Here is a 25,993-nt window from a genome sequence, read left to right as displayed (position 1 = left end):
AACCCCAAGAACACCATCCCAACCGTGAAGCATGGAGGTGGAAACATCATTCTTTAGGGATGCTTATCTGCAAAGGGGACAGGACTACTGCACCGTATTGAGGGGAGGATGGATGGGGCCTTGTATCGTGAGATCTTGGCCAACAACCTCCTTCCCTCAGTAAGAGCATTGAAGATGGGTCGTGGCTGGGTTTTCCAGCATGACAACGACCCGAAACACACAGCCAGGGCAACTAAGGAGTGGCTCCGTAAGAAGCAGCTCAAGGTCCTGTAGTGGCCTAGCCAGTCTCCAGACCTGAACCCAATAGAAAATCTTTGGAGGGAGCTGAAAGTCCGTATTGCCCAGCAACAGCCACGAAACCTGAAGGATCTGGAGAAGGTCTGTATGGAGGAGTGGGCCAAAATCCCTGCTGCAGTGTGTGCACACCTGGTCAAGAACTACAGGAAACGTATGATCTCTGTAATTGCAAACAAAGGTTTCTGTACCAAATATTAAGTTATGCTTTTCTGATGTATCAAATACTTATGTCATGCAATAAAATGCAAATTAATTACTTAAAAATCATACAATGTGATTTTCGGGATTTTAGATTCCGTCTCTCACAGTTGAAGTGTACCTATGATAAAAAAATACAGACCTCTACATGCTTTGTAAGTAGGAAAACCTGCAAAATCGTCAGTGTATCAAATACTTGTTCTTCCTACTGTATCGACATGTTTGTTTTGGGCTTCGTCCCCGTCATGTTCATGATGTACTCTATTTTGGGGTAGAGAAAAAAAGAAAAATATTTTGTATTCCTGTGCCTTTCTCCTATCATTATACAGCGTGACAGTGAGCATTTCTCCTTTGCCAAGATAATCCATCCATGTCCTACTCCCTTCACAGAATAGCGCAAACTGGCTCTAACCAGAATAGAAAGAGTGGGAGGCCCCGGTGCACAACTGAGCAAGAGGACAAGTACATTAGTGTCTAGTTTGAGAAACAGACACCTCACAAGTCCTCAACTGGCAGCTTCATTAAATAGTTCCCGCAAAACACCAGTCTCAACAACAACAGTGAGTTCCTATGTCAAGTGTCTGTTCTTTGGCCCATCTTTAATCTTTTCTTTTTATTGGCCAGTCTGAGATATGGCTTTTTCTTTGCATCTCTGCCAGCATCCCAGAGTCGCACCTTCACTGTTGACGTTGAGACTGGTGTTTTGCGGGTACTATTTAATGAAGCTGCCAGTTGAGGACATGTGAGGCGTCTGGACACAGATGAGAGAAGGAATTAACAAGCAAAGTGATCATGGGGTGTATTCATTCTTCCCATTCTGTTGAAAAACGTTTCTTAAACGGAAGCAAACAGAACGAAATGGGGAGAAACATACCTGAATTTGTCCAATAGAAACTTTCATTTGCAACTGTTGGACTAATGATTACACCCTAAATCAACTGGATGCAGGCAAGAGTTTTCAAGGCGGTATTGAATGTGTCACTGTGTCACCTTGATTACTCAATCTTCTCTCAACCTGTGCACCTACGTTGTAAACTTTAATTCATAGGCTAGGTTGTCGCAACCTCATGATGGAAATTGGAGTATCATGTATTAACCTAAACCTATCGATGTTACATTGAGTTGGGTGAATGGATTATGAATGAGTCATCCAATATGCTGTAATAAAGGCCATGCTCATAAGAACAAAAGTCTCCCTCATCTTAAATCGGCACCGACCGCCACTGCAAGGTAAGCACATTATGATGACAATAAAATGTGACTGTTGGTGTGATAACTTCCTAACGTTGACTTCGTGTGACAAAGACATGTTCCAACACCAATAAATGATTTTTATTAAATTATATTACATAGGTCATATAGTCAGGTCAGTCACTATAGCCATTGCATTTACGTTGAATACATGGACAAATAGGCTTAGATTCCAAACATATCATTAAATAATTTGCACCTTTGGAACTAAGATCACTGCATTGTTTGATAACTGACCCTATCAAAGCATGTTCTGATGTAGTACCAGCTTAATCAAATTTGTGATAAAATACACTAATGCTAAACACAAGTTAAAGACACATTTTTGTGAATAGCACCAAAAGTAAATATGTATTGCATAGTGACGTATACAGTATCATACATGATTGAGTGGTTGGTTTTCTTGTCTCTCGTCACTGATCACAGAACAGACAACAAATACGAGTGGCATTATTCATTTGAACACTTTCGCTACATATATTACAAACGTATTGCCTTATAATAAGTTATAAGCAAGTAAATGTTCTGCTTAATGTAAGTAATGTTAGAGTATAAGTTAATGCACACACAACAGAGATGACTATGATGTGCTAAATAGGTTTTGAAATGCATGTGTTGATTGACCATGAATATTACCTGTCTGAAGTGCACTCTTCATCCTCTGTGTACCATGGTTAATGTAACAAATACAATGCTACTGAGCAAAGAACAAAATTCCCTTGTTATCAGCTAGTTAGTCTCGTAAGGCACAGCCTTCATAAGCAGGCTTATTATAACATACAAGAGCAACATTTATTGATACTGGCAAAGGATTGACCAAATCTACTTCAGATTATTCTCACACATAAGGCACAGCCGCATAGGCATTAATGGAAGGGCAGTGAGACCTTTGCACTCTGTGCAAGGCTGGTCTTCACTTTTATAACAGTGGTATTTTATATTGAAAGGAGCAGCAACAACCCTGAACTGGCCATATGCTAACAGAGCATGATTCTCTGTTTACTATTTCACAGCACAAGTCTGTGTGTGTTGTGAAGCACATTTTTATGTGAAATGATAAAGCAGCATTAGTAGCCTACCTTATTACCCAGAATCATGAATTTAAGCCATATCATAGCATCTCCCGAGAGAACCATAAAGACAAAAAAAAATGTCCTGACTCAGTCTTGCTGGTACAGCCATGTCAGTTAACACGGAGTACTTGACTGGAGTTGCTTCTCATTTCAAGAGACAAAGGCAAGACATAGACCCATTAAAGTCCAATGTGGGTTGGGGTTAAAGGTCACTGTGCAGAATGGGGGGGCTCCAGTTTGTTGGACAGGGCGGTCAACACCTGGTCAAACTTGGTGTATCGCTCTGCCTGGTTCTCCACTGCCCCCCGACTCCCCCACAGCAACCTCATCTGGAACTCTGTGAGGAAGAGTTCTAGAACCTCAGCTTGCTCCTGGAAACCTGTATGTCCACAACACAACACACAACAACATAAAGAGATCACCATTGAAGCCTCACTAATACATATCCAATTTGTTCATATGTGGTAAATTGTGTTGGTGTCGTGGCGGCAAACTTTTACGAAATGCTTAATTTCACAACACAGTTTTAGTCTGTATCTCAACATGATTGTGGTCTGTATCTCAACATGGATTTAGTCTGCATCTCAAGGATTTAGTCTGTATCTCAATATGGTTGTACTCTGCATCTCAACATGGATTTAGTCTGTATCAAGAATTTATTCTGTATCAACATGGTGCTGGTCTATATCTCAACATGGTGGTGGTCTATATCTCAACATGGTGGTGGTCTGTATCTCAACATGGATTTAGTCTGTATCTCAACATGGATTTAGTCTGTATCTCAACATGGTTGTACTCTGCATCTCAACATGGTTGTAGTCTGTATCTCAACATGGATTTAGTCTGTATCTCAACATGGATTTAGTCTGTATCTCAACATGGATTTAGTCTGTATCTCAACATGGTTTTGGTCTGTATCTAAATATGATTTTGGTCTGTATCTCAACATGGATTTAGTCTGTATGTCAACATGGATTTAGTATGTATCTCAACATGGATTTGGTCTGTATCTAAATATGATTTTGGTCTGTATCTCAACATGGATTTAGTCTGTATGTCAACATGGATTTAGTATGTATCTCAACATGGATTTAGTATGTATCTCAACATGGATATGCACACTGCCCTAACCCATCTGGACAAGAGGAATACCTACGTAAGAATGATGTTCATCGATTACAGCTCAGCATTTAACACCATAGTACCCTCTAAACTCGTCATTCATCTGGAGACCCTGGGTCTCGACCCCACCCTGTGCAACTGGGTCCTGGACTACCTGACGGGCCGCCCCCAGGTGGTGAGGGTAGGAAACAACATCTCCACCCTGCTGATCCTCAACACTTGGACCACACAAGGGTGTGTTCTCAGCCCTCTCCTGTACTCCCTGTTCACCCATGACTGCGTGGCCATGCACGCCTCCAACTCAATCATCAAGTTTGCAGACGATACTACAGTGGTAGGCTTGATTACCAACAACAACGAGACGGCCTACAGGGAGGAGGTAAGGACCCTCAGAGTGTGGTGTCAGGAAAATAACCTCACACTCAACGTCAACAAAACAAAGGAGATGATCGTGGACTTCAGGAAACAGCAGAGGGAGCATCCCCTATCCTCATCGACGGGACAGTAGTGGGGAAGGTGGAAAGATTTAAGTTCCTCAGCGTATACTATTCACAAACTGAAATGGTCCACCCACACAGACAGCGTGGTGAAGAAGGCACAACAGCACCTCTTCAACCTCAGGAGGCTGAAGAAATTCGGCTTGTCACCAAAAACACTCACAAACTTTTACAGATGCACAATCGAGAACATCCTGTCGGGCTGTATCACCCCCTGGTACGGCAACTGCTCCACCCACAACCATAAGACTCTCCAGAGGGTAGTGAGGTCTGCACAATGCATCACCGGGGGCAAACTACCTGCCCTCCAGGACACCTACACCACCCGATGCTACAGGAAGGCCAAAAAGATCATCAAAGACAACAACCACCCGAGCCACTGCCTGTTCACCCCGCTATCATCCAGAAGGCGAGGTCAGTACAGGTGCATCAAAGCTGGGACTGAGAGACTGAAAAACAGCTTCTATCTCAAGGCCATCAGACTGTTAAACAGCCATCACTAACATTGAGTGGCTGCTGCCAACATACTGACACAATCTCTAGCCACTTTAATAATAAAAAATTGTATGTAATAAATGTATCACAAGTCAATTTAAACTATGCCACTTTATATAATGTTTACATACCCTACACTACTCATCTCATATGGAAATACTGTACTCTATACCATCTACTGCATCTTGCCTATGCCGTTCGGCTATCGCTCATCCATATATATTTTTATGTACATATTCTTATTCATTCCTCTACACTTGTGTGTATAAGGTAGTTGTTGTGAACTTGTTTGATTACTTGTTAGATATTACTGCATGGTCCGAACGAGAAGCACAAGCATTTCGCTACACTCGCATTAACATCTGCTAACCATGTGTATGTGACAAATAAAATGTAATTTGATTTGAATATAGATTTAGTACGTATCTCAAAATATATTTAGTCTATATCTCAACATGGTTGTGGTCTGCATCAACATGGTTGTGGTCTGCATCTCAACATGGTTGTGGTCTGCATCTCAACATGGTTGTGGTCTGCATCTCAACATGGTTGTAGTCTGCATCTCAACATGGTCGTGGTCTGTATCTCAACATGGTTGTGGTCTGCATCTCAACATGGCTGTGGTCTGCATCTCAACATGGCTGTGGTCTGCATCTCAACATGGTTGTGGTCTGCATCTCAACATGGCTGTGGTCTGCATCTCAACATGGCTGTGGTCTGCATCTCAACATGGTGGTGGTCTGCATCTCAAAATGGCTGTGGTCTGCATCTCAACATGGTTGTGGTCTGCATCTCAACATGGCAGTGGTCTGCATCTCAACATGGCTGTGGTCTGCATCTCAACATGGCTGTGGTATGTATCTCAACATGGCTGTGGTATGTATCTCAACATGGTTGTGGTCTGTATGTCAACATGGTTTTGGTCTGTATGTCAACATGATTTTGGTCTGTATCTCAACATGGTTTTGGTCTGTATCTCAACATGGTGTAAAGTCTGTATCTCAACATGGCTGTGGTCGGCATCTCAACAACGTTTGGTCTATGTCAACATGGTTGTGGTCTGTATGTCAACATGGTTGTGGTCTGTATGTCAACATGGTTTTGGTCTGTATGTCAACATGGTTGTGGTCTGTATGTCAACATGGTTGTGGTCTGTATGTCAACATGGTTGTGGTCTGTATGTCAACATGGTTGTGGTCTGTATGTCAACATGGTTTTGGTCTGTATGTCAACATGGTTTTGGTCTGTATGTCAACATGGTTTTGGTCTGTATGTCAACATGGTTTTAGTCTGCATCTCAACATGGTTGTGGTCTGTATCTCAACATGGCTGTGGTCTGCATCAACATGGATGTGGTCTGCATCAACATGGTTTTGGTCTGTATGTCAACATGGTTTTAGTCTGTATCAACATGGTTGTGGTCTGTATCTCAACATGGTTGTGGTCTGTTACCCAACATGGTTGTAGTCTGCATCTCAACATGGCTGTGGTCTACATCTCAACATGGTTGTGGTCTGCATCTCAACATGGTTGTGGTCTGCATCTCAACATGGCTGTGTTCTGCATCTCAACATGGCTGAGGTCTGCATCTCAACATGGCTGTGGTCTGCATCTCAACATGGCGGTGGTCTGCATCTCAACATGGCGGTGGTATGTATCTCAACATGGTTGTGGTCTGTATGTCAATATGGTTTTGGTCTGTATGTCAACATGGTTTTAGTCTGTATCTCAACATGGTTGTGGTCTGTACCTCAACATGGTTGTGGTCTGTATGTCAACATGGTTGTGGTCTGTATGTCAACATGGTTGTGGTCTGTATGTCAACATGGTTGTGGTCTGTATCTCAACATGGCTGTAGTCTGCATCTCAACATGGTTGTGGTCTGCATCTCAACATGGTTGTGGTCTGCATCTCAACATGGTTGTGGTCTGCATCTCAACATGATTGTGGTCTGCATCTCAACATGGTTGTGGTCTGTATCTCAATATGGTTGTGGTCTGCATCCCAACATGGTTTTGGTCTGTAACTCAATATGGTTTTGGTCTGTAACTCAATATGGTTTTGGTCTGTATCTCAATATGGTTTTGGTCTGTATCTCAACATGGTTTTGGTCTGTATCTCAACATGGTTTAAAGTCTGTATCTCAACATGGTTGTGGTCTGTGTCTCAACATGGTTTTAGTCTGTATCTCAATATAGTTTTGGTGAACATAGTACAAAGACTTCCTCCCACCCTGTAGCTTTTTCTCTGCGTTGGCGCAGTAGTTGCCCCCCAGCTGTGCCATGGTACGTGCCGCCGCCAGATGACTCATCACCACATCCATCCCCGCTTCCACCGTCTCCCAAGGCTCCGCCCCGTCCACCACCGCCACACTTTTCTCCAGGAGGGATAGGAGGGGCACCACGTGCGGGAAAGATGTGTTAGAGAATGCACAGCTCTCTTAGAAAGAGGGGAGAGGAAGAGGTCTATTAGGCATTGCATTTGACACACTGTATACTCTCACTAAGGTCAATATTTGCATTCACTGCTTTTAGGGGGTGAAACAATGCGTGTGTCAAAAATGGCACCCTATTCCCTAGGCTCTAGTTAAAAGGAGACTATTTAGGGAATGTAGGCTGAATGTCTTTGGGGATAAATTAGGATGAAGTACCTTTCCCATCGTTCATGCGCTTCATGAAAGGCTTCAAGGTTTTCTCATAGAGGATAGCGCCCTCTGTGTGTCGCTGGCGTAACACCATCCACGTCTGCTCCAGACGGCAGATCTAAGAGGCAAAGAAGATAATTGCTCATAAATGCACTGATCAGTATAACTCATGCTTTACCTCACCTAAATGTAACCTGCTCCACATACTAGTTACAGTAGTTATGTATGAGTAACTTTGCAGTTTCAATGCCCATACGTATGTGCTGTACCTGTGGCAGCTCTAAGGTTCTCATAATGGCGGCGAAGCCAAACATGTTGCCCAGGTTGCTCTTGAGCTCAGCAGCCATTTGGATGGTTTTGTGCAGCAGGGAAGCTCTCTCCTCAGTGCTGCCTGTACAGCCCAGCACCTCCACAGCTAGCATGATGGACATGGTCTGGAACCTGGATGATAGAGGGATAGTCGAGGCACAGAGAAAACAGAGACATTACAAAGACATGAATTAAACTGGTGAACTTAGAAATACAAGGAAGCTGACACAGAAATACCGAAAAATCTGAAGAACCAAAAAGTGTGAAGTAATGTGAAAAGTAATGCCAGTCCTCACCTTTCCAGCAGGTCCAGACGGAGTTGGTGACCGTGTGGGAGGGTCAGTAGCTCCATCCCAGAACTTACACCCATCTTCCTCTGCATCTCCGGAGTCACGTTCAATATTCTGGCGACCTGAGGACCAGAGATATGGTAAGAAAAGGATAGGTTTGGGTTGTGCAATGAGGGAGTGTGTGTGTCAGTACCATGCAGTCAGCCTTGGTGATGTGTTTAGCCACTGTCTTGGCATCCACCTGGGCTAGCAGCTCCTTGACCCTCCTCAGCACCTCCACCTCCAGGGGCCTGTTCTCCTTGGGCATCAGTGGGGACTGGTACCTACTAGGCATGAAGGCAGAGGCTGTTTCCACTATAGGGACCTCATACACATTCTCCTCCTTCACAGGGTCTACAACATTCTGTCCCTCATCCTCCTCCTCCTCCGTACACAGCCGCTTCACATAACTCTGAGCTGGTGGGGTGGCAGGACAGAGCTGACTGTAGCTGCTGTCTGTGTCTGGAGTCAGATATATGTGGGTTGGTGAGGCCTGGGCTCTGGTGGTCTGTTGCGTGTTGTTGTTGGGTGAGGGTGAGGGGGAGGGTGAGGGTTGGGTGCTGCTGCTGTAGCATCTGGAGACAGATGGGGAGGGAGCCACCTCTGGCACTCGGATGACACGTGGACTCCTGGGCTGCTGGGTGACTTCAGATACAAGCAGAGGAAATTCACAATGATGAGTTACACAATGTCACACTCTGTCACACTTCATAAAATAAGGGTTAAAAATCAAATTCATATTGTCAGTCCTTTCCTATGGAAGTGTTTCATTTGAAACTTAAGTCACTGGGAAGCAATTGAAGAGTTTTTGTGTGGCACTCTCACAGTGCAGATATTTGATCATGTGCTTGTGATGCTTTGCTGTACAAAAAGAACCCCATACTCACTAAATGGTGAAGAGAGAAGGTTCTCTCCAATAGGTGAAGAGGGATGATGGATTTTCTCAATCTGATCCATATTGAAGCTACAGCTCCTGACCGCCTCCCTGTGGTGAACAGTAGAAGGGCTGCGCACACACACACACACACACACACACACACACACACACACACACACACACACACACACACACACACACACACACACACACACACACACACACACACACACACACACACACACACACACACACACACACACACACACACCTTTAGTCAAAATCAACAAGCTATATTTGAAGCACAGCAAAAAAGCACTGCTCACAGACAAACTGGTGTTGTAGTCAAAAGAGCAGAGGACAGTGCAGATGAGAACCAGTCTCACCTAAGCGGGCAGATCTTGTCCATCCCATTCCCATTCTGGGTCTTGACCAGAGAACCTTTCTGACAGGAGGGAGAGTTCAGATAGCCCTTGTGGTTGGCCAGAGCGAAGGCTGCCTCCAAGTAGTGTAGTGGTAAAGTACGATTAACGGGACTGTGGATCTGAGCCCCACTCTGCTGAGTCAAAACCATCCTGTTCCCCACGTAGAAGTGAACCAAAGCAGGCACGGAGTCGAAGGCCTCTCCCTCCAGGGTGTACTGGACCCGGGTGTAGGTCTCACTGGTCTGAAGCAGGACCTTGCTTATTAGGAAGTGCAGGGTATGGTGGTTCCAGCGGTTGGTCAGCACATAGTCTTCCAGGCTGGAGAGAGAGTCTCGGATGAGGAAGTCCCCATGGTGCAACACCAGAGTCTCTGACACCTGCCAGTCAAAGGACACATCAGTTAAGTAGAGCTAGAGATTACTACGAATGTCACGCGTGTGTACGTGCGCATAAGTATGTCTAGATGTTTGAGGGAGCAGGGGAGCCTCACCTCCCAGGGGATGTGTCCATGGTACCAGCCATGGCTCAACAGGTTGCTGCTGTTTAGTTTCAGCTCTTCCTCCAGCTCCCTGCGCAGCTTCTCAGACGGGACGTCCAACCAGAACCTCTCCTTGGAGAACTTAAAAGACATAGGAAGCAAAGGTAAGACGTAGAGAAGAGTTGAAAATAAAATACTTTTCAACTTCATAACCCCTGTGAAACAACAGTTACAGCATCTGCGTAGATTCAGCACCAGACAGTGGAAACAAGTCACTTTGTTGCCTTTCCCCCGGTTAGTCTGTTGTGAAATTCAGTAGATGGAGTGAAGCAGGGAAGGTTAGAGAACAGAAGTCAGGCATTCCCACACTGGCATGTCACCAGAGCACAGTCTTGGGCAGGTTGTTGCGGTAACGTTATTGTGTAGCTTAGCCATTAGTCAGCGAAGCTGTCAACTATTTACACACAGTCTCCCAGACAAAGTAGATCAAGCACCCTGACCCTCCAATCACCACTTGTATAAATGTTTCTTGGAATTCATTTTAAATGGGCGGATCTGCTGGTCCTAACGACTGTTCCCTTCCCAAGCCTTCAACTACAGTAGGTGACATGTTGTTTTCTCAAACAACGTTTCCCTCTATTTAATGGTTTGTCCCATGGACTGATTAACACTGCTCCAAAAACACTTACAAAATGAAGAGGAGACCTACAGATCTCATGAATACTTTGGATTGAATTAATAACATACCGGTTTGTTGCATCAAGATAATTTAGCATTTCAAGGAGGGAAGTGTTAATTTTAAATATAAATTGAATGTTTGACAGTCAGATTGAGAATTTAGCCAGGACACCAGGCTTAATACCCAACTCCTACAATAATGCCATGGGATCTTCAGTGACCACAGAAAGTCAAGACACATGTTGAACATCCCATCTGAAAGGCAACACCTTACCTAGGACAATGTCCCTAATCACTGTCCTATGATTTTTTTTTTTTGACCAGAGGAAAGAGTGCCTCCTACTGGCCTTCCAACACCACTTCCAGCAGCATCTGGTCTTCCATCCAGGGACTGACTATGACCAACCCCACTTAAGCTTCACAGGTAGGTCAGCAGTGGGATGCAGGGTGGTATGCTGCTGGCAAGTGGTCTTGCTTTTTGGAAAGTCACTTTTTTTGGGGGGGGGGGGAGGCCTTAGATATATAATGTAATATATATTGATAAAATAAAGCATCAAATAAAGTTGATTTAAAATGTTGACTCAATTGTATGGTTGTAAAGTTAGAGAGGATCCAATGAATGAATGTATCTGAATTCCTTCAGTCTTTCCATCTGCACTTGGCATAACCAGTCATATCCAGATCAGGCTCAGTTGCCCACAGTTACACAGTCATCTCTAAACTATTCCTCTGGAATGGGCAGGCTTCCCAACTCCTTTATGTCACCGAACCTAATTCAATTAGAGCTTGACTGCTGCGCACACTGTGATCCCCATCACAGTTCTCCGGGTTCCACACAAACACAGCAAGAGAGAGGCTTCTAAAAACAACACACTCTATAGGAAGAAGTAAACAAGTCTCCTTTTTGTTGTTTTGCAATGCTAAACAGGCACCTCAGAGTTGTTCGAGAGAACGTCTCAAAAGGACCACTTATTATGAATCAATCCATATTAGTAGTGAGGAGGTGGTAAATTATCTTACCTTCACATATTCGCCTTTGCTTTCAATGGGATCCAATTGGCTGGAAGAGAGAGGGGAAAACATCATGTTAGAATGGAAATGTATGTTCTTCATTGTGATGGCTCAACATTCAGGGCCTTGTCCTCGGTGTATGTACTTCTCTATGTTCCTCGGCTAGGGGGAAATAGGCCTATTGCATAACAGTCTAGTAGGAGTTCAAATCTGCAATACCTCCGAGATATGTACTAATATGACAACTCCAAGCAACAGCCGGTGACATTAAACAAAAACTATCGTGGAAGACGTGAGGCATGTCAGGAGCTTTTGAAAAGTGTTACTTTGGACTTTCTGTTGTTCCTCAGCCAGAACGTTTCCACAAGAGTATTGTCAAGAGACATGACCTCTTGTTCCCATGAACTCAATCTCACACACACACACACACACACATGCACGCAAGCACTCTCACAGCTGCTCCTCGTCCTCCCCAACATACCATTCTTCCCCCCAGTCCTTCCTTCCAGCTAAAGATACATTCACTAACAAACACACATAAATGGCCCACAGGGGTCCCAAACTACAATAACACAGACTGAGATAATGATGACAAAAAACAGCAGTAGAACTAGCTTTCATTATCTGACAAGAATAAGAATATGCAGACTCATTTCCCATGTTTCTATGATGCCTAATAAAGCCAAGCTCCTCTGACCGCCATTTCAGTTTGAGCTAAAGAGCCTCCCTATTCAGTACTTGGCCAGATGAGTTTCCCTAGATGAAGATCCATATTTACAGCATAAACTAACATCATCAAACAGCCATGAGGCAGCTGTGTATGGGGGAGAGACACACAAACACACAACCCCTTGAAGTGGGTTGTGGCTCAAAACAATAAGAAGAATCACATACAGTATGACCTGCAAACACTGAACATTGTACACTGCCCATCTACATAAGGAGGACACAGTAAGTAGTTTATGACACGGTTTGTAATGGAGCAGTGTCATTGTCAGCAAAACCGAGGAAAGAGCGAGGTTTCACAGATCACACTCATGACTATGAAAGCTACATCCTTCAGTGAGTCCTAGAGTTTAGAGCTTTGCACTAAAGACACTTGACCAGTGCCACCTCTACCTATTCGCAGACTACGCACTGAGCGCAAGGCCCCGTGGCCACTAGGGGACCCCGCCACCACTGTTTTCTGGGGGGGAACTCAGTCAGGGTCTCAACTTACTGTTGGGAGTATGAATAGTAGAATACACAAGGTAGTAATTATGAAATTTGGTAGTGCATCAGCAGTATTTCTCTTGTTATGTCAGTCACTGACAGTCACTCAATTAGCCCATGTCAGCTAATGTTTTAGACACTGTAGATTGCTTGGTAACTTAGTCTGGCCAGCTATCTAAACCTTGTAGTAATCATGGCTGAATTACAGACCGGGCACAAAGGGCACGTGCCCAGGGTTCCTGGCCTACAGTGGGTCCCCATTGACTTTGTAAGTCACCCAGATATCGTATGAACATCGCATAAGTCAAGGCAAAATGTGTGGAATTGCTGAAAATGTGCTTCAAAAATGCAAAAGTTTCTCTACTCATGGAAAATGTGTAGAATTGTTGGAAATTGATTTTAGATTTTTTTCTGCTGATCAGGCAAAATTAATCACTACTGACAAGCTGTCTATTGACCTCAGCATAGAGTAAAATGACCCTTGATCTGAACTTCCAACCTTCACATTTTCACTTTCATCTATACCAGCGGCATTTCGCTCAATATTGTTTCCTCTCTTCTATAGACTAATATGTAGTATAATCCCGGTCTGCACATAATGTCTAGGACAGGGTTCCCAAATATGCGGGTGATCCCCCAGGAGTGATTGTTGTTTTTGGACATTGCTGCAAAATCACCAGGAAGTTAGCTCAAAGTGATTTTAATTGAGGAAATCTGTTCCAAAGTATTCTCACGCATAAATAGAGAGGCATATGTGATCGTATCCCAATGTCAAATACTATATCTGTTTGGGATTCTTGTGGTCAATTTGCAGTGTAAAAATGTTTTAGAACTATATTCCAGACCTGACCATCCGCTAAATGTAATTGGGGACCCCATGGCCTAGGGGAATGTCAGGGAACACAAGGCCAAGTTCAACTGGCTGAGAGATCAATTACTTCCACTAGCTGTTAGGACAATCAGAAGTCAGTCTCGGCCATAGACTGTATGGTCGCCATTCACTGGACAAAGAGCAGTAATAATGTCATCCTTTCGCTGAAATTAAGGAAAACGTCCAAATTCCTTAAGCAATACACATTACATAATCCATATCCCACGCTCCCCAAATGACAGATAGACACTATAGGCCAGGCTATTGTAGGACATTAAACCCAGAGCTCACTGTCCGAAGCTGAACATTTCATGCGAATAGGGTTTATTAATGTTTCATAAGAAAATAGATGTATTCATGTATATCAAGATATACTGTGTGGAAGTATGTCCCTTCAGGACATCATGCAGACAATGAATATAATTAACTAGGATGGATTAGTTGTTTGTGCAGTGTGCAGTGTGCAGGCTGCAACTGCAAGATGTTACCATGTAACACAATGACATTACCTGCAACATACGTGAATGTTACAATGTCCAAAACATAAAAACTGTTTTCAAACGAAAGTGCTCAGAGAGAACATGACTATGCAGTCCAGGCAATAAACAACCTATGAACTAGAATCTGAACTTATCCATCAAACGTACATCCACCATGAAGTGATGGTATTGTATTATCATAAGAAATATAGAAATCTGAAATCTCACCTTATTCCCATGGTAGTAAATACTCGAGACGGAATCGAACGGTAGCCTATATCATGACTTTCGCACATCTCTAGCAGTGTAACGATCTCAAGTCATAGCGCTGAGCTGAACTACAAGCGGAGCAAAGGGTGCTCTCGTCCACGCGCATAAACCGTGCAGGGGAGGGACCTTCAGCCCATGCATGTTGTTGTCGGAGTCGAATTATCGTTTCGCTATTCTACAAGACCTTTCAAATTCAGGTTTATGGGAACATCCAATTTTAAAGACGAGTAATTAAGCGTCCCGGATCTAAACACTTAACTAAACACTTTTCCGTAACACTTAGAGGGGGTGTTGTTTTAACACTCGGGTGTAAAGCCATATTTGCGTATTTCACAGAATGCCTTTTAACTGAATGTGATACCCACCCATGACTGTGGTTGTTCCATTCAATTATTTATATTCCTGGAGCCTTCACCAGATGAATGCCTAAGTGAATGTGTTTCAATTAACAGTAAACCCTTAATGACCACATATACATTTCATATGATCTAGTTATACTCCACATTGTGGTCAGAAAATCCTGGCTCATGGGCCACATGAAACACGTAATTCCTATTGGAATCCAGCCAGAGGGAGGATTTCTAAGACTTTGAATATTTTACCATCCACAACCTGCACACAGAATGACTGCTATTGTGCAGGATTTCAAAATCAAAACTAGCTAAACCAGAAAATCTAAACTGGAACAACCATCTCAGTAACAGGTGCAATAAGTAAAACCCCTTGCAGATTGGATTAGTTTAGAAAAATCTATGTTATTTAACTTTGTATAGTATAAGATCAATTAATCAATTGATTAATGTTTTTTTTTTATAAAAAATTAATCAATTGATTAATGTGCATGAGGAAACACAGATATTAAAACAAACTATTCTAAAAATAAACCTGCAACAAAGCATGCTGGGAAATATGATAATCAGGACCCTCTTTTTCACTCAGAGTTAACTGAAATGAACTCAACACACCACGCGGTGGAAAATATTTCTTGAATCAAATGTCTTGTACCGTTGTGCTGAATGTAGGTAAGGTGACAAACATTCCTAACACTGATCTGAATAAAAGGCATGGAATTTCTAAATGCACTCTAAACAGAACGATGGGAAAGTTAACACTAGTGTTTAAAATAGGTGTTTTCTTGGTTGGAAACTCACTGGAAAAAGCGGACTGTCATGTTTAGTCTTGCATTCTAAACGCCGGTGTTTAAGGCGAGAAAACTTATTGAAAAATCGAAATGCCTGATGTTTAAGTTTTAAACACTAACGTTTAGTTTATAAGCATGTCACATGTTTCATGGTTTTACAGTGTAGGTTGGCTAATGCAACTTCACTTCAGAGCACTTTTGCAGGCACAAGAGTTCATTCCGGACTTTAAAACATATGTCTGCCAGTTACAAATTCTTGAATTCAGAGATACAGATACAATTTTCGATATTTTGTTTGAAAAAAATATATATAAAAGGTTACATAATGTATAAATTAATCTCACACACATATCATCCCTTGTGTTGTGATAAATCAGTTTCTCACCAGTCAAATGTCCCCATCCTCTGTGAATCTCCCAGAGTCCTGCTTCCATCATCTTGTGTCTTCTCTGTATCTCTGCGGACTGCCTGTGCTATAGGGTCCATCACCTCATACAAGTCCTTGGTAAGCGCTGTGGGTGACACTGGGTCAGAGTAGTACTGAGTGCTCTGGGAGGAAGGCATAGTGGCAGGGTCAGGCACACAAGCATTGGTCCTGGCTGCATTGACCCTTGAGTGGTCCTCACATGTCAATGGTGGATCTTGATTTCCTGAGGGTTTATTAAGTGCTGAGGACTTGGATACTTCATGTGAGCCTTTACGGGATGGCAGTGTATCTGTGTCACAGCTGGGTGAGGGAGAGTGAGTGGGGGCCTGAACCACTGGCAGTGTTTTCCCTGTAAGGCCACCAGGCAATGACTTCTCTAAAGCTGAAAGATGGGTACTAGACAGGACACTCAGAAGAGGAGAATCTCGTACATAGTCCCCATCCTGACCCTGGCTTTGCCCTCCACTGATCTGACCTTTGCTACTACTTTTTTTCTTTGACCCCTTGCTGCTTTTCTGCCTCTCCTTTCGAGCCACGGTACCTACATGTGTGTACATGTCACTGGAGCGAGCATAGCCCGGGCTGTGTAAGCAGGTATCCATGTCATCAACTGAGTTGGCCCCCAAAGTTTTGTCACTGTGGCTCCCATCAGGCTTCGAGGTTATCTTGGGGTCTGTCTTGTCTGACGAACGGCGGATGGAGAGATTGGAGAGACTTCCAAACCACTTGAGACCTGGGGAGAGAGCGCAAGATTTCCTTACTGTATCCACTGTTGCCATGGCTCATTTGATATCCTGATACATTGGTGTTCTATGGTACAGTATGTGCTTTGAGTTGAGATTTCGCTCTTAATTTTTTTATCATGTGAAAAATGTTATTTCTGTACTCTCTGCTCAGTCATGCCTGGAATGTTTTCACATGCAAGACGAACATGCTGAATCCCTCACCGGATTAATTTCTGAACTGAGAGCTGAACTCTGGTTGTTTAATTATGTTTCTTCCCTGCGGACCCGTTAGAGCATGAAAACTTGATGCAGACATATTGAATGCCTCTAACCTGCTTCCAGCTAAATATGATTCCTCAGGGGCTGTTAAAAGGAGTGGGAGAGGGAGAAATTGGGGGAGACAATGGAGGAATACTATCATTTTCCTAACGCTAGTCTTTTATTTACTTTTCAGAGACACATTAGGCAAGGGGGGGTGTACTCTGGACCTGAACGGCTAGCTTTGTCACTGAGAGCGTTATCTAGGGAGACTTGAGGAAGCAGAACTATAAACATGTTATTCTGTAACAGATGTAGGCTACTATCTGATCAGGATTTTAATTTTCAGCACAATATTAGAGGGATTTCCTTTACTCAAATTATTTTCAAATTATGTTTTTGGTCCGGTTGGTCAAGTTTAAATGACATAATGACCTACTGTCGTTATACACTTCAAACCACACACACACACACACACACAAATACATGACCTATTACCAACAAACATAACTTTGTTGTCTATAGCAGGCTGGCTTGTATTAGTAAGAGCTGTTTTTGTATTGTATGCCATGGTCAGTCTCCATTTAGTGCTCAGTTGAGATGCTATTTGAAACAAAACAATGAGCCATCTATGTTTTTGTTTACAATAGCATATAAACCTGAATAGTGTTTTTATAAGTGGAGCAACAGTAGACAATGAGTGAACTGACAGAGAAACAAGAGTCAATAGAACTCATTCATTCCAAATAGTCACATTAAGAGATGAGGAGCCTCCTCCCTTTCTCTAACTCTGACTCACAAAATAGCCAGAGCTCTAGGATTGTTGCATTCTGTGATCCTTCTTATTATATGCTGTAGAATTGATTACGAATGAGACATTTACTAAGAAAAACAAAACTTACTCAGTTTTCGTTTGCTCATGGTTTGGGGGTAGGTTCAGACGTGTAAGGATATAAGTCCTATTATCATCCTTGTTCTTAGACACTATGAGGACAACTTTGATACACCCCTTGAACACCATGTAGTGGCCACAGTGTGATGTACAGTAAACATTTTTTTTTTTGCCCAACAGAGAAATGTTCTTCCTGTCGTCTTGAGAGAGCGGAATTGGCAAATCCATTTTACGTCAGCAGTCATTTCTGCATTTGAAATACAGACATTCTAGTGAATCTATCAAACCAAAAGTTTCCAATTAACATTACCTTTACCCTAATAAGTTAAAACATGCCAGTATCACAGACAGTTGTGTTATTTCTACAGTTGTTATGTTATTTTAAGGAGCTTTCAGCAAGGCTGTATATGATGTGATCTATTAATGTGCTTATAAGTTATAGACAATCTATAGATGAAAAAATATTGATAAAGCAAAACAGCAAAATAGTCCCACCGAAAAAATAAGTAAACCAAAACATCAGGAGGGCATCAGGAGGGAATTTGCGCTTCTCCTTTTTGGGGGGTGGGGTTTTGACTCAGATAGTGAGAAGTCACTCAGCACAAGTCTTGCATCATATTCTCTGGGTTGCTAAATTTCCTATTGAGACTTCCTGTCATATGTAAAGAAATAAGCAATAGTAGGCAGTAAGCAGTACAGAGTAAGCAGTTTGTCTAGGCACAAAGAGCACCATGCTAGCTCGAAACAAGCTTTGACATTTTCACTAGCATTTAGTATGACTTGGTATCTGACACAATTAGGCCTATACAGCCAACACAAGGATGACATTGTTAATGACAGCTGACTTGTCTATGAATCGGCCAGGGCCTGGCAAGTACCGTACAGGCCTATTCATACGGTTGCAAATCCTTTGTTACACGCAACAGAGATGTATTAATGAAACAGTATTCCAATAGAAGTTGAGTAGATCTGTGAAAAGGGAGAGAGGGGACAACGATTGTTGGCTTGTGGAATGTTAATTTAATTGTCAAATATATACCATTTATATGCAGTTTCTGTTTTGTGTGCATACTTGCAGTAATACATTCCCAAATGTTTGTGCTTGAATGCCAAAGCCTTGGACCTTGCCCATGTCATCGATGTGCTTATATGAAAGAACAAGAGAACACCATGTACTACAATACTGTAATCAGAGTAGGTTCTATAGATTAACTAGGTAAACATGATTTATTGTAAATATCTGTTTGTTAAACTGATAGTATGGTAATACAGGAGCTGAACTGTCTGATGTTCCATTTCAGTGGGCAGACTGACATTCCAATTCAACGGCACCTGACGTCATTCCCTGGTAACAACGTGTGTTGTGGATGCCAGGAGTGGGAGAAGGGCCAGGAAAATGGCGGCGAGTAGTGTGTAACAAAATGGAAGAAATGGAGAGAAAGTTGGTGAAGCAACAGCTGTGCTGGAATGCAATCAACATGGGTGTCAGTTCTGATCCTATGGAGCAGGAGGATGAGGGTCAAGGATCTGAATGGTCTATAGTGGAAAGACATAGGAAGAAAGATCCAGATACTGAAACAGTGGAGCATCTAGTATAGAAAGCAAAAAGAGCGTCAAGATAGGAAGCAAGAGTAATAATGTGTCGGAGTGGAAAGATGGTGTTTGATGAGCCCACAGGGCCTCATTTACACCCTATCCGACTAACCAATGCCGTAGAGAAAGAGAAGTTAAACTAGCACGGTTAATTAAAAATTGTAGATTGCTAATATTTTGTGGTAGCCAGGCTCAGCAAGCGAAGATTCTGCAAATGGAAAAGCTTAATGGGAAGAATATTAAAAGCCACCTGGTGCTTATTCTAGGATGTGGGGAGTCATCACTGGAGTCCCAATATATATGTCCACAGATGATGTTAATGAAAATGTGAAGGGAAACAGAGTAGTGGAGGTCAAAAGGTTGATCAGTAAGAAAGAGGGACAATGAAGTGAAAGCTTGTCAGTGATGCTGAGGTTTGAGAAAGTTTTGCCGGGAAAAGTACAGATAGGATTCCTTATGTTCGAGAATTTCTCCCATATGCACTGCAGTGTTTTAAATGCCAAAGAATGGGACATGTGCTGCTCAGTGTAAAGGAAAGAAAAGGTGTGTCAAGTGTGGAGGGGAACACCTAATCAGTTTTACAACTGAATGGTGTCTTCCACATTTACCTCTAAATCAGAGAGGTGCGGGGGGCTGCCTTAATCAACATCCACGTCATCGGCGCCCGGGGAACAGTGGGTTAACAGCCTTTGCTCAGTTAACCCACTGGGTTACTGGCCCAATGCTCCTACTCACCAGGTTACCTGCCGCCCCATAATTAGGGTGAATGTCGGAGCAATGTGAAGTTTAAGTGCTGTAATTGTAGGGGAGAAAACAGTGCAGCATTTGGTAGATGCCAGGTGCAGAGAGAGAGGCTAGAGAGGTTCAGAGATATAGAATCAGTCATGCTTTATCACATTCAGAGGTGGTAAGACAGATTGGTAGAACTACAGTGTGGACCCATGGAGCTTACATGGATGTACACTACTGTTCAGAAGTTTTGGTTCACTTAGAAATGTCCTTGTTTTTGAAAGAAAAGTTAATTCTTTGTCCATCAAAATGACATCAAAATGATTCCATGCGAGAAATTGCCCAGAAACTGAAGATATTGTACAATGCTGTGTACTACTCCATTCACAGAACAGTGCAAACTGTCTCTAAACAGAATAGAAAAAGATGCACAACTGAGCAAGAGGACAAGTACATTAGAGTGCATAGTTTTAGAAACAGATGTCTCACAAGTCCTCAACTGGCAGCTTCTTTAAATAGTACCCGCAAAACACCGGTCTCAACGTCAACAGTGAAGAGGCGACTCTGGGATGCTGGCCTTCTAGGCAGAGTTGCAAAGAAAAAGACATCTCAGACTGGCCAATAAAAAGAAAATATTAAGATGGGAAAAAGAACACAGACAATGGACAAAGGAATTCGCCTCTTCACTGTTGACGTTGAGAGTGGTGTTGGCCTTCTAGGCAGAGTTGACATTCAGGCGGGATGGTGGCTTTAGAAGCTTCTGATAGGCTAATTGACATCATTTGAGTCAATTGGAGGTGTATCTGTGGATGTATTTCAAGGCCTACCTTCAAACTCAATGCCTTTACTTGACATCATGGGAAAATCAAAAGAAATCAGCCAAGACCTCAGGAGAAAAAAATGACAAGTCTGGTTCATCCTTGGGAGCAATTTCCAAATGCCTGAAGGTACCACGTTCATCTGTACAAACAATAGTATGCAAGTATAAACACCATGGGACCATGCAGCCGTCATACCGCTCAGGAAGGAGACGCGTTCTTTCTCCTAGAGATGAACGTACTTTGGAGCGAACAGTGCAAATCAATCCCAGAACAACAGCAAAGGACCTTGTGAAGATGCTGGAGGAAACAGGTACAAAGGTATCTATATCCACAGTAAATTGTGTGCTATATCGACATAATCTGAAAGGCCGCTCAGCATGGAAGAAGCCACTGCTCCAAAACCGCCATAAAACAGCCAGACTACGGTTTTCAACTGCACATGGGAACAAAGATCATACTTTTTGAAGAAATGTCCTCTGGTCTGATGTGAAGAAAAATGGCCATAATAGCCATAAAGACCATTGTTATGTTTGGAGGAAAAAGAGGGATGCCTGCAAGCCAAAGAACACCATCCCAACCATGTAGCACAGGGGTGGCAGCATCATGTTTTGCTGCAGGAGGGACTGGTGCACTTCACAAAATAGATGGCATCATGAGAAATAAAAAGTTATGCAGATATATTGAAGCAACATCTCAACACATCAGTCAGGAAGTTAAAGCTTGGTCGCAAATGGGTCTTCCAGATGGACAATGACCCCAAGCATACTTCCAAAGTTGTGGCAAAATGGCTTAAGGACAACAAAGTTGTTGGAGTGGCCATCACAAGGTATTGGAGTGGCCATCACAAAGCCCTGACCTGAATCCTATAGAAAAAAAGTGTGTGTGTGAGCAAGGCCTGCAAACCAGCCCTCTGGGCTGTCGATTATTCTTCCCATGTCCGTTGGTCATTTGAGTACCTATGCGTTGTCTCAGCCTGTGCTGCAGGTTTTACGGGTCTCATCCCGTGTCGTTCTCCGATGTTTACCCTTGCTCTTTTGTTTGGATACATCGCAATGTTTTGTATACGTGTTTGTTTTGGGTGTATTAAAAACCCAGATGATGTATTGCTGCGCCTGTCTCCAAATCCTTTATACCAGCGTGACATCGATACAGTGGAAAATTAGTTTCTCTTTCTTTCCCTTGGAAATTTGGTTTTGGGGAATTATTTTATAGTACCAGTCTGTTCAACCTCTCTTTTGTATCGTCTGAGATTCCTAAAGATTTGAAAGCGGCCGGGGTCATCCCCCCTCTTCAAAGGGGAGACACTCTAGACCCAAACTGTTACAGACCTATATCCATCCTGCCATGCCTCTCTAAATTCTTCGAAAGCCAAGTGAACAAACAGATCACTGACCATTTCAAATCCCACCGTACTTTCTCCGCTATGCAATCTGGTTTCCGAGCTGGTCTGGGCGCACAACAGCCACGCTCAAGGTCCTAAACGATATCATAACCGCTATCAATAAAAGACAGTACTGTACAGCCGTCTTCATCGACCTGGCCAAGGCTTTCGACTCTGTCAATCACTGTATTCTTATTGGCAGACTCAACAACCTTGGTTTCTCTAATGACTGCCTCGCCTGGTTCATTAACTACTTCTCAGATAGAGTTCAGTGTGTCAAATCGGAGGGCCTGTTGTCCGGACCTCTGGCAGTCTCTATGGGGGTGCCAAAGGGATCAATTCCTGGGCCGACTCTTTTCTCTGTATATATCAATGATGTCGCTCTTGCTGCTGGTGATTCTTTGATCCACCTCTACACAGATGACACCATTCTGTATACCTCTGGCCCTTCTTTGGAAACTGTGTTAACATACCTCCAAACGAGCTTCAACGCCATACAACACTCCTTCTGTGGCCTCCAACTGCTCTTAAATGCTAGTAAAATGAAATGCATGCTCTTCATCCGGTCGCTGCCCGCACCCGCCCGCCCGACTAGCATCACTACTCTGGACGGTTCTGACTTAGAATATGTGGACAACTATAAATACCTAGGTGTCTGGGTAGACTGTAAACTCTCCTTCCAGACTCACATTAAGCATCTCCAATTCAAAGTTAAATCTATAATCGGCTTCCTATTTCGCATCAAATTCTCCTTCACTCATGCTGCCAAACATACCCTCGTAAAACGGACTATCCTACCGATCCTTGACTTTGATGATGTAATTTACAAAATAGCCTCCAACACTCTCATCAGCAAATTGGATGCAGTCTATCACAGTGCCATCCATTCTGTCACCAAAGCTCCATATACAACACTGCGACCTGTATGCTCTCATTTGCTGGTCCTCGCTACATATTCGTTGCCAAACCCACTGGCTCCAGGTCATCTATAAGTCTTTGCTAGGTAAAGCTCCACATTATCTCAGCTCACTGGTCACCATAGCAACACCCACCCGTAGCACGCACTCCAGCGGGTATATTTCACTGATCCCCAAAGCCAACATCTCCTTTGGCCGCCTTTCCTTCCAGTTCTCGGCTGCCTATGACTGGAACGAATTGCAAAAATCACTGAAGTTGAAGACTTATCTCCCTCACTAACTTTAAGCGTCAGCTGTCAGAGCAGCTTACCAATCGCTGCAGCTGTACACAGCACATCTGTAAATAGCCCATCCAACCAACTACCTACCTCATCTCCATATTTGTTTTTCTGCTCTTTTGCACATCAGTATTTATACTTGCACATCCTCATCTGCACATATATCACTCCAGTGTAAATGTCTAAATTGTAATTACTTCACCACCATCGGCCTATTTATTGCCTTACCTCCTTACTTCATTTGCACACACTGTATACAGATCTTTCTATTGTGTTATTGACTGTATGTTTGTTTACCCCATGTGTAACTGTGTTGTTGTTGTTGTCGCACTGTTTGCTTTATCTTCGCCAGGTTGCAGTTGTAAATGAGAACTTGTTCTCAACTGGCCTACCTGATTATTAAACAAAGGTAAAATTAAAATCAAAATTCTTTATATGAATGGGAACAGTTCCATTAAATTGAATGCATAGTACTTCTTCTAGATTTGATTTGAAAAGAGGTTGGTTTCTTAATTTTGACCTTACCTCTTGCTGAGGGAGATTTTACCAGAAATCAGCTTGTAGATGACACCGCCCTCTTTTTGAAAGATGCTGACCAGATTCCGAGAGCAGTCGATGTGGTCAATATTTTTTTCCTAAGCATCTAGTCTTACTTACTCAGCCCAGTTTCTACATCTTGACCACAAAATAGGTAAAGAAGTTGTCCAGATGCTTTTCAACTTCATCAGGAAAAATCGTACGCATTACATTAGGAAATCTATCGTAATGAACACATGAATATGGTGGTCTCAATTGTTTAGATTTTCCTACTTTAAATAATACTTTTAAGATAAATTGGGCTAAACATTGAATGAATCAAAGTTCAATATGGAATTTCATCCTTCATATCTTCTGCCATTTTGGTGGCTTCAATTTTATGTTACTTTGTAACTATAACATTGATAGGATTCCTTCAAAATGATCTGCTTTTCATAGACAAGTATTCTTAGTGTGGTCATTAATATATAAATATACTTTTTCCCAACATAGGTATTTTATTTGGAACAATAAGGATATTTTGAAATAGAAACAAATCTTTTTTTTTTAAGAACTGGTTTAATAATAATTTCCTGCTGGTGAGTCAACTTATTAATGCCGTGTCACATCCTGACCTTAGTTCCTTTTTTATGTTTCTATTTTGGTTTGGGGGGTTTACTAACTGGGGATGCGTTGGCTTTTGTTATTGTAAAACTAGGTTTGCAATTTTTGTGGTGGGCGTGTTACGTTCCCCAGATTATGTGTTGTAGTTTGTGTATTTGCATGTGATTATTTCAGGAAATGGCTTCCTGAAATCCCTCAAGCAGCTGATTGGTCGACTCCATGGCTAATTGGAGAGCTGACCCCGCCCCCTCGTCAAGACGCATCTGTCTCCAATTACCTATTCCTTCTGAAGCTATATAAAAGCCAGTGTTCTGTTCAGGAGAGGGAGCCATTGCAGAGGGAGCCATTGCAGAGGGATTGAATGTGAGGGAGGTCATTGCTGAGAGAGGAGGCTGATGGCTGTGGATAATTTACTATGTTAGTTGTTGGTATGTTCTGTGAGTTTGTTGCTCCGATAGAGCTTATTTGATGTCCTTTGTTTGAGAAATTATTTGTTCTCCTGTTTCATTTGTTCCCAGGGGGGAAGGGGAAGGCACCTAGGGAGTGCTTAGTTAAGAGGCCCGCGGGCATACATATACCCATAGTATATTCATTGTCTAGGCACAATAGGTAAGACCTGGGCGGACCACCCTCTGTATTTTGGTTAGTGCACCAGGTGGTGCTAAATTAGGTAAGTAGTGGTTAAGCAGGTAAGATAGGAGAGGGGGGGCTTTGAGATTTACTTTCTTTGCTTTGGTTCCGTCCAGCCCCTTTTCCCCATATTACCGTGTAAAGGAATAAAGTCCTTGTAAACGGTACCACATTCTGCCTGTTGTCATCCTTACTCGCACCTACAGTCCATACCCTTTTCACTTCACGGCGAGTTTAGTTGTAGCAGGGTGTTGCGTTCCCTCTTCATAGAGGTGTGCGTAACAGTCAGGGCATGAGTTGGGGTGGGCATTCTATATTTCGTTCTAGGTTTTGTACTTCTATGTGTTTGGCCTGGTATGGTTCCCAATCAGAGGCAGCTGTCAATCGTTGTCTCTGATTGAGAACCATACTTAGGTAGCCTGTTCCCACCTGTGTTTGTGGGTAGTTTTCTGTTTTGTGTTTTTTCACCTTACAGAACTGTTTTGTGTCGTTCATTCTCGTTGTTGGTTTTTCTCATTCAGTCTTGAGTTTATTTCATTAAATTT

The 25,993-nt window shown here is 42.8% G+C and overlaps 1 protein-coding gene and 1 long non-coding RNA gene across 4 annotated transcripts; one reads left to right on the top strand and one right to left on the bottom strand.

Moving 5' to 3' along the window:
* Positions 1–1,811: 1,811 nt before the first annotated feature.
* LOC135514276 (SH2 domain-containing protein 3C-like) lies at positions 1,812–18,106 on the bottom strand. Of its 2 annotated transcripts, XM_064937640.1 has the most exons (12): positions 17,970–18,106; positions 16,043–16,817; positions 11,694–11,733; positions 10,008–10,136; positions 9,479–9,894; positions 9,103–9,221; positions 8,370–8,860; positions 8,183–8,298; positions 7,847–8,018; positions 7,584–7,695; positions 7,166–7,372; positions 1,812–3,198 (listed from the first exon to the last, which is right to left on the bottom strand). In XM_064937640.1, the coding sequence occupies exons 1-12, from the start codon at positions 17,986–17,988 to the stop codon at positions 3,029–3,031; spliced, it is 2,766 nt and encodes a 921-aa protein (XP_064793712.1). In that variant the 5' UTR covers positions 17,989–18,106; the 3' UTR covers positions 1,812–3,028. The 2 variants fall into 2 exon arrangements, with proteins under 2 accessions (XP_064793712.1, XP_064793713.1); XM_064937641.1 differs by lacking the exons at positions 16,043–16,817; positions 17,970–18,106 and adding an exon at positions 14,475–14,599.
* LOC135514278 (uncharacterized) lies at positions 15,451–25,243 on the top strand. 2 transcript variants are annotated; one of them, XR_010451650.1, is made up of 3 exons: positions 15,451–15,538; positions 24,031–24,087; positions 24,993–25,243. It is a non-coding gene; the product is annotated as an uncharacterized LOC135514278 (long non-coding RNA). The 2 variants fall into 2 exon arrangements; XR_010451651.1 differs by lacking the exon at positions 15,451–15,538 and adding an exon at positions 16,769–16,899.
* Positions 25,244–25,993: the final 750 nt, after the last annotated feature.

Source organism: Oncorhynchus masou, chromosome 25, assembly GCF_036934945.1.
Source record: "Oncorhynchus masou masou isolate Uvic2021 chromosome 25, UVic_Omas_1.1, whole genome shotgun sequence".
Taxonomy (NCBI): Eukaryota; Metazoa; Chordata; class Actinopteri; order Salmoniformes; family Salmonidae; genus Oncorhynchus; species Oncorhynchus masou.
Note: the sequence above shows the minus strand (reverse complement) of the source record. Positions and strands in the feature narration are given on the sequence as shown.